Here is an 8,871-nt window from a genome sequence, read left to right as displayed (position 1 = left end):
AAGATCACCAACAGATTACATCATTGCTTTAGACTCTAAGTTGTCCTTTTCATAGAGCTTCTCAAAGCACAGCTTTGCAAATTGCATCTTCTTCCTTGGATCGAAAACCGTGGCTAAGATCATCATCCTGTTGACACTTTTCATACCATCCCATTACTTGAGAAACTTCTGCAACATCTCCGACACTTTCACACACAACTCATGATTGAAGCTGTTGGCCACTGCAGTAAGGTTTCTTTCTATAGTCACTATCTCACCGTAGCACTTGTAAGAGTTCACCTTCGATGAGGCAGAAACAACCAAAGTGTTGTTGTAATAGATTATCAGAAACCTCTTAAGCTTCTCAACAGCACTCCAGTCTCTCAAAGAAGGCGGTCCACACCTCTTAGCCCCATTTTCCATCTCCAAAAAATAATCATTATACAACCTACCTTCTGCCTCCATCCTATCAAACGCAGCTCTAAACTGAAGAGCCCTAGACAGCATAATGAAGTTTGAGTTCCATATATTCTTAATATCCACAGGCAAGCTACCCCGACTCATTATCCCAGTGGTGACTCTAAGATCAAATGCATTAAGCGTAGGTGTTGAAGAACAAACATACTGAATAGCGTTCCTAATGGCTAACACGTTTTCTCCTACCTCGGTCAAACCCTCCTTAGCAATTAAATTAATGATGTGAGCACATCACCCCACGTGTAAGAAATTCCCATCTAGAACTAAAGCCTCAGGGGAAACATCACTAAAATCACTATGGAATCTCCTAATGGCAGAAGTATTCGCAGTTGCATTGTCTACCGTGATGCAAAATACCTTTTCAATGCCCCCATTCAGCTAAACACTCCAAGAGGACAGTTGTGATAGTTTGACCTTTATGGTCCATCACATACTTGAAGCCTATGATAAGCTTCTTCATCTGCCAAGCTGCGTCAACGAAGTGGACAATTATCACCATGTAACTTGCACCTATTACAAATTAAACAACAAAGTCAGACTTTAGAAATAAAAAAAATGACTTTATAAATATATCATATGCGTAGAACAACGAATAGCATAAATAAAACAATGAAGTAAAAGCTGTAGATAAGTTACATGTGACCTGTGAAACCCATATGTCAGTTGTAAGTGACACTCTTTGTTTGGTTGTGCGAAGCATGTTTTTCAAAGCTGCTTTCTTCCTCACATACATCTCAACGTTGTCTCTAGTTGCAGTCCTTCTCGAGTGTGGTTTGTAAAGGTTTACCTTGCAAGTGTTAATAACAAACGTATTAGTAATGTTACATGTAAAAAGAAGATAAAAAAGGTAAGGGTTTATTAAATGGATTACCTTTCTGCATAAGTGTTTCCAAGCAGTGCTTTCAATAAATGAAAGAGGCAGTTCTGCTAGCACAATCAACTCATTTGATGCCTCTCTGAAAATAGCCTCTGCAACTTTTGATGACTTCAAATTGCCATCAGTGTTGATCTATATTTGTTTCGTTCCGTGACTGGTTAACCATGCTTGGTACTCTTTGAAGATGGACATATGCTTCTGGAGGTTTGATGTTCCTGATTTGGTAGCGCATGAGAAAATCTTCTGACAATAGTGGCAGATGCATCTGTCACGACTTTTTTTGGTTCGGGTGAAATGCTTCCAGACACCAGACCTTGGCACAACAACTTTCATCACCTTCTTTGACTGAGAAGATACACCAGAAGTTGCATCTCCATCGATGGTCTTCCCTCGGTTTTGAGTACATTGGTACTCTTCTCCTTCAACTTGAGCTTCAACATCCATGGTTTCTTCAACACTGTGTGGGATTTTGGAGGATGAGGCAACCATCTGCAAGAGAATGAGAAAAAATTACCATCAGTAACATCAAAAGAAATAATCCAAGTTATTAGTTTCTTACAAAACACTCAGCTCATAGCTCATAGCTCAAGAACAAACATCAACATGTACGAAACAAAAGCAAAACATATAGTATCCTTAAAACAAAACAGCTCATTGCTACATTTATAATTTTTTTCTGGAACATATAGTATGTTTACTCGTGATGAAATCATTGCACAAGGCAACTATTTCATGTAAAAGACCCTATGATTACTCGTGATGCTTGATTAATACGAAACAAAATAGAAGATTTTATATCTAAAAAATTCTACCAAAACCCAAAAACTCGAAAGCAAAAAGAAAATGAAACAAGCATCAAGTACTCTGTAAAAGGAGGAGTACCTCTGCTTGATTACTTGAGTTATGTGATAGAGGAGACGATGATGATAGCAGAAGTATTTATAGGATCTTAGACTTAGGGTTTCGGTTTCAAATCGAGGTAGAGAATCGGATACGATGTGCGAAAACAATTGGAGATATCCGATAATCGGAGATAGGAAATAATTTCGGTGAGGATATCTTGGGAGATCGAAATTTTGAAAATGTTTCATGGATTCTCCCCTCGAAGATCAAGAGAAATCAAAATTCGATCTCAATAGGGAAAAAGAGGATTATGGTTAACGAGGGGCGGGTTTCGGGTGTAACCATTCGGTCTCTCGGGTTATATCCGATCCGACCCGACACCCGACATTATCAAACATTCAGGCCCATTCGGTTTTTTCTAAAGATCCGGTACCGACCCATACCACCTTAAACGGACTGGGTTTGGTTCGGATAATCGGATTCGGGCCTTTTGCCCAGGCCTAAAGGCAATGAAAGACACAATAAAATAGGTATTTGTATTAGAGACAGTCAATGGAGAAGACTCCTCTCAGGATCCGGGACGGTTTACACAATAAATGATATTCGGTCCGCGAAGCCACTTCAACTGGGGATAATTAAATGTAAGTTTTGTAACTATGATGCAGTTTTCAAGCAAAATACTCAATCTCTTAGCATAGCTAGATAGTCTTACAATTAAGGGACTGGCCTTCTAGACTACACGCAATGCAATTATTTTAGTGCAACGACATACCCGCGACTACTTTTTGATTATTATGGAAGGAGTTACAATACACAAGGTAAGTAATCTAAGTTGACCCGTAACTAAGAAAACTGCATTTTCACTAATTCAGTTCAATAACCTTTTATTGTTTCATGACTTCATCAAAACTCACAAAAGATGTTAAAAGAAAAAGAAAACAAAAAAGGCATGATAAGTACACCAGTGGTTACTAAATGCTATCACATTTGAATATTCAAATGAGATTTTTCGATTATTATATTTTAGAAATTTTCGATTTTATGCCTTCAAAAATATCGGAAGACTTTCTTTAATTATTTATCGAAATTATTTGTATTCTGATCCATTTTTTTGAATAATTAATTATTGATATGTAACTATCCAAATATTCGGTGTTCCGGATATTTGGAAAATTTTATATTTTAACCGTATATCCGATTTGATCTATACAAATAGAATAAGAATTAAAAATAAGGAAATAATATAAAATAATAATATTTAATTACAAAAACAAAAATTTATTTTCTTTTTAAAATTCTAATAACTAATATAATAAATTTTATAAATAGAAATATCGTAAAATTTACATAAATATATAATACTTATATATAAATTCTTTAAACATATGTATATAATGATTTTAGTATTTATGATTTGTTTTATTTCTTGTGGATATTGCATATTAGTATTTGATTTGCTTTGTAGATTGGTATCTAGATTTTTTGATTCGAATCGAAAGCAGATAACAAATCGAATAAAAATTTACGGATGTTTTAGCTGATCCTTTCGTAAAATCCTAAATGACTTTATTTATTAATAAAATCCCTATAAAATTTCTTACGGTCATAAACGCTTCAACATACACAAACAAGATATGTAAGATTTTTCGTTGATACATTTCATTGACTTGATATAATTAAAAAGTACAGCATATATTAAAACAGCTCCCACACCATCTCAAAAAACAATAAAAACAAATAAAATTTCCACCAAACCCAATCTCTCTCTCTACAAACTTGGGTGTTGCGTTGCGATTCGTACCTTTTTTTTATCTTAAAAGGCTAATTATTTTGTCTATTGTTTGTTCGTCCGTTAAAGGCGTAGTTTTTATTATTCAAAAATGGACGAGACCTTTGACTTTTCTTCTTATTGAATGACCGGGTCGATCGATCGACTGGTTTACTTTTCTTCGGTCGTCGTCTTGGCCGCGAGATGCATAAGAAGACAAACTGTTTCAACTTTCAACTTCTCTGTCTGAATAAATACCACAAGTCCAGAAGCTTGTTGTGTTCGAGAAGTAGAGAGTTTTCGAGAAGCAAAGTTTGTTTTTTCCTCTGATTTAATACGAAAAGTGATCAAAACTCGTTGAATTTTCATAAGGGTTTTAAGAAGTTTCTAGCTTCATTGCTAAACAGTGTTGGGTTTAAGAGATTCGTCTCCCACTTTGTTAAAGTTCAAAGCTTTTTTTAGGGTTTTTCTTTAAAACAGAGCTTTTCTATTTTTCTTTAAAACAGAGCTTTTCTATCTTTAGCTTCTAGGATTGAAAGTTTTGATCTTTGGTAACAAGAGTCTCTTTGTTCTGCTCTTGTGTGAGATTTAAGGTGTGTTAGAGATGGATGAGAGTAATCATGGAGGCTCATCAAGCTCACTCCCACCTTTCCTCACAAAAACATACGAGATGGTTGATGATTCCTCCTCTGATTCAATCGTCTCGTGGAGTCGGAGCAACAGAAGCTTCATCGTTTGGAACCCACCAGAGTTTTCAAGAGACCTTCTTCCAAGATTCTTCAAGCACAACAACTTCTCTAGCTTCATCCGTCAGCTTAACACATACGTAAGTGTTAAGTTACTCCTCTGTTTTTTTTTTTTTCAAACCTAAAGATCAAAAGATCTTTTCCTTGTGGGCCAAGTTCAGTTGAGGTTTTTGTTTTGTAGGGTTTTAGAAAAGCTGATCCTGAGCAGTGGGAGTTTGCGAATGATGATTTCGTGAGAGGCCAACCTCATCTTATGAAGAACATTCATAGACGCAAACCCGTTCACAGCCACTCTCTACCTAACCTCCAATCTCAGCAGAACCCGTTGACGGATTCAGAACGGCTGAGAATGAGTAGTCAGATCGAGAGACTCACCAAGGAGAAAGAAGGGTTGCTTCAGAAGTTACATAAACAAGAGCAAGAACGAGATGTGTTTGAGCAACACGTTAAGACGCTGAAAGATCAGTTGCAACACATGGAGAAGCGTCAGAAAACAATGGATTCTTATGTCTCTCAGGTTATGGAAACACCAGAGCTTGCTTTAAATCTCTCGCCGTGTCTACCTGACACGAACGAGAGGAAGAGGAGGCTCCCTAGGATGTTGGAAGATAACCGGACTTGTGTTGTTGTGAGAGAGGAAGGCTCTACGAGCGCTTCAGATGAAACAGAACATCAGGTGGAACAGTTAGAGGTTTGGGAGAATCTTGTATCTGTATCTGATGATTCTTGTGAGGGCATGGCACAATCAACAAGAAGCATGATGATACTTGATGTGGATGAATCATCTACTTGTCCTCAAAGCCCTCCTCTTTCTTGCATCCAGCTAAGTATCGACACGTGTCCTAAATCTCCTCCTGTCAAGATCATGGACATGAACTCTGAGCCTGATGTTTCAGAAGAACAGAACATTGTTGCTCCTCCTCCTCCACCAGCAGCAGGAGTGAATGATGTCTTCTGGCAGCAGTTTTTGACAGAGAATCCTGGCTCAACCGAGCAACGGGAAGTTCAACCAGAGAGGAAAGAGGATAAAGGTGAAGATCGAAGTGAGAAATGTTGGTGGACTTCGAGGAATGTAAATGCAATTACAGAACAGCTTGGACATCTGACTTCTTGAAAGATCTGTCTTTTAGTTTCTTGTAATATACCAGTTCATTATCAGGTTGTAAGTATTTGGGTCTGGTTCTGCTTTTCATCATCACATGTATGTCCCTTCACACTTAACACCTATGTAAGATTTTGTATATGTACAAGATTATCACCTAGTATTGGAATCGTGCAGCTTCGAATTTGAGCTATACGATCAGATAGAAAAATGAGGTGGTAGTACACCTCTTCCAGCTGGCTTAGAGACATGTACATAACTCAGAACTTAACCATTGGAAATTGGAAAAGAATTTCCTAGCTACGAGAAGTTTACGCTAATATGGTGGAAATTATCCAATGTATGAGAATGTGTCAACAACTACACCAAGTTTATGTTAATACATGTCACATGTACGAAGTAAATGATGATATGATGGAAACATCATTAATCGGATTTACTTGATTTTAAGCTAAGTTAATAGGGTCAATTTATTAAGTTAAATAAATTTAATGATTTATTAAGTTAAATAAATTTAATTGATTTTGTTAATAAACTTAATAATTTATTAAACTTACTTAATAAATTTAATAAATTTATTAAACTTAATTTTAATTTATTAAACTTATTAAAATTAAAAAAATTACTAAACTTAATAAACTTAATAATTTAATAAACTTAATAAATTTATTACGTTTATTAAGTTTAAGTTTATTAAGTTTATTAAACTTAATAAATCATTAAGTTTATTAAGTTTAGTAAATTACGGATTGACCCTATTAACTCAGATTAAAATCAATTAAACCCGATTGTGATGTTGCCACCATATTATTATTTACTTCGTACATGTGACATGTATTAACATAAACTTCGTGTAATTGTTGACACATTTTCATATATTGGATGGTTTCTACCATATTAACGTAAACTTCATGTAGTTAGAAAATGTTTTTCCTCGGAAATTCGATCTCAGCATTGAATCTTAAGTCTATATTGTCTTGTAGACGTATACCAATGTCGACTCCACCCAAACATTTGTAGATTTCATACTGCTTATCTTCACTCTACTTAAGACTGATAGCACCTATAATCAAATTTGAAACTCAGCATATATTTTTTTATTTACACGTAATGGCCCAGTGCATATGTAAATGGAATGGATAAATGAAATATTATTTATTTATTTGTATAGACAATACTGTAAAATTGATATTCTATACTATATGTGATTAAATAGAACAATGTCTCCTGGTAATACTGTAAAATTGCATGCCTTATGTTTTAGATGTCTTGTATGTAGGAATGTCAAAGTGGAACCTTGACTGTAGGACTGGCCCGGTAAAACTTGATGCAGGGTGGGATTGGACCGGCATTTGGTAAGCCTGCAGAGTAGCGGCCCTCGCTGGTCAAAACTTGTTTCTGGGGAGAGAGAGAGAGAGAGAGAGAGAGAGAGAGAGAGAGAGAGAGAGAGAGAGACAGAGAGAGAGAGAGAGAGAGAGAGAGAGCGATTCGTCCATAGATGTTCGCCGACGGCAAATGAAGCTCTGGTGACCAAAATTTGAAGGTGGATGATATTTCCAAACTCCCATGTGTCTTATATCTCTAAGAGTGGAGCTTCTTTAAGCCACTAGAAAAAGTCTCCAAACTCCCTCTCCACCGAAGACGAAGATCCAGCTCCGGTAATGGGTTCTTCATCGACGGTGACTGCATACATGTCACAGGTAAAGAAAGTTCAAACATGGTTTGTTGTGGATTTATATTTTGTTTGTTCTAACACTCTAAGTCTCTAGCTCCTTATTTCAGGTGGATTATCTTCTTCTTTTGGATCTCCTCAGCTTCGATCCACCACCGGAGATTTTAGTCTTCTTAGCTCCAACACCAAAGCTTCTCCTCTTCACCAAGAAGGTATGAAACGCATTCTGTATCTTTGGTGATGGCAATTGGAATGTCATTTTAAGCTTGTAATCTGATATTGATAGTTTCTTGAAGTGAAATTACTCGTGTTCAGTCTCTGTGTTTTCTTTGTGTGTTTTTGAAGGTGAACAAGGAGTAAAAGAAGATACGAAACAGAGCTGAAAGCATTGTAAGTTTTACTACTCAGATATTTGATTCTGCTTAGCTTAGTTTGTCATGTTCTATCTCTGATATATTGATGTTGACTGCTTGTGATTGTGTCTTATTGTCAAATAGTGTAGCAACTTGTTTTGAATTTTGTTGAGCTTGAATAGTAGATGCTTCTTGTATTTTCATTATGTGCACTTAGGTATGTAGTGGATCAGCCTGAAGCGTCCTGGAGCAGCCTGCAGCGTGAAGAAGCGTCTTGATGCACTCCTTTGGCATCCAGCCCGGAGAACGGCCTGTAAGGGACTATGCACTTTGGCAGGGCGGAGAACGTATTCCGCGCGGACCTGACCCGCGAGATGACGAGCCCGTTGCGGTACGAGACGAGATGAGACGGACCAACCTGTTTGACATACCTACTTGTGTGTCACACAATTACGCGCGGGTATCTTCAGGGTTGGTGAAAAATTATGGTCATGACTGTTTTTTTAATTTTCTCCCTATTGGCTATTATGGATATTCACACAATTCACCTTATAACTATATTCCTTTTGTTATAAAAGTAATGGAAAAGACTATTTTTATTCATAACATAAAGGTTCCTTATATAGGAGATTACACCGTCATAGATAAATGGAAAAATTACAATTCATAATCTCTTGGTTATGAGCCATCCACAATCTGGTTCATAACACTCCCCCTTGGATGCCATAACCATTTAGAGCTTGTGATGTGCTTTAATGTTGTCTCATTAAAACCTTACCAGGAAAACCCAATTGGGACAGAACCATGGTGAAGGAAAAAGAGTACAACACACATTGCTCCCTCTGATTGGACATTACTGAAGGTCCCTTGGACCTCTCCAATTTTCTGCAATCCGTGGGTGATGAAGATCTTGGGCAGAATATGCTTCGTCCTCGAACATGATAGTTGGTTCTTCTTGACCATCGGCCATGCCACAATCTGATCGAACATATTGAGTCATCGACCTCAAATACACACACACACACGAAATCTTGGATGATGTTGCTGTGATATG

The 8,871-nt window shown here is 36.9% G+C and overlaps 1 protein-coding gene across 1 annotated transcript; it reads left to right on the top strand.

Annotated features, from left to right (window-relative positions):
* Positions 1–4,057: 4,057 nt before the first annotated feature.
* On the top strand, positions 4,058–5,978 carry LOC106292666 (heat stress transcription factor A-4a). Its single transcript, XM_013728307.1, has 2 exons — positions 4,058–4,770; positions 4,872–5,978. Exons 1-2 carry the CDS (start codon positions 4,549–4,551, stop codon positions 5,802–5,804), a joined length of 1,155 nt encoding a protein of 384 aa, XP_013583761.1. The 5' UTR covers positions 4,058–4,548; the 3' UTR covers positions 5,805–5,978.
* Positions 5,979–8,871: the final 2,893 nt, after the last annotated feature.

The sequence above is a fragment of the Brassica oleracea genome, chromosome C1 (assembly GCF_000695525.1).
Source record: "Brassica oleracea var. oleracea cultivar TO1000 chromosome C1, BOL, whole genome shotgun sequence".
In the NCBI taxonomy this organism is placed as follows: Eukaryota; Viridiplantae; Streptophyta; class Magnoliopsida; order Brassicales; family Brassicaceae; genus Brassica; species Brassica oleracea.
This window is presented reverse-complemented; position numbering and strand designations above follow the sequence as displayed.

Coding starts and splice junctions, on each gene's coding strand:
- LOC106292666 (XM_013728307.1), top strand. CDS start 4,549: ATGGATGAGAGTAATCATGGAGGCTCATCAAGCTCACTCCCACCTTTC. Junction 4,771..4,871: donor TCCGTCAGCTTAACACATAC/GTAAGTGTTAAG, acceptor TTTGTTTTGTAG/GGTTTTAGAAAAGCTGATCC.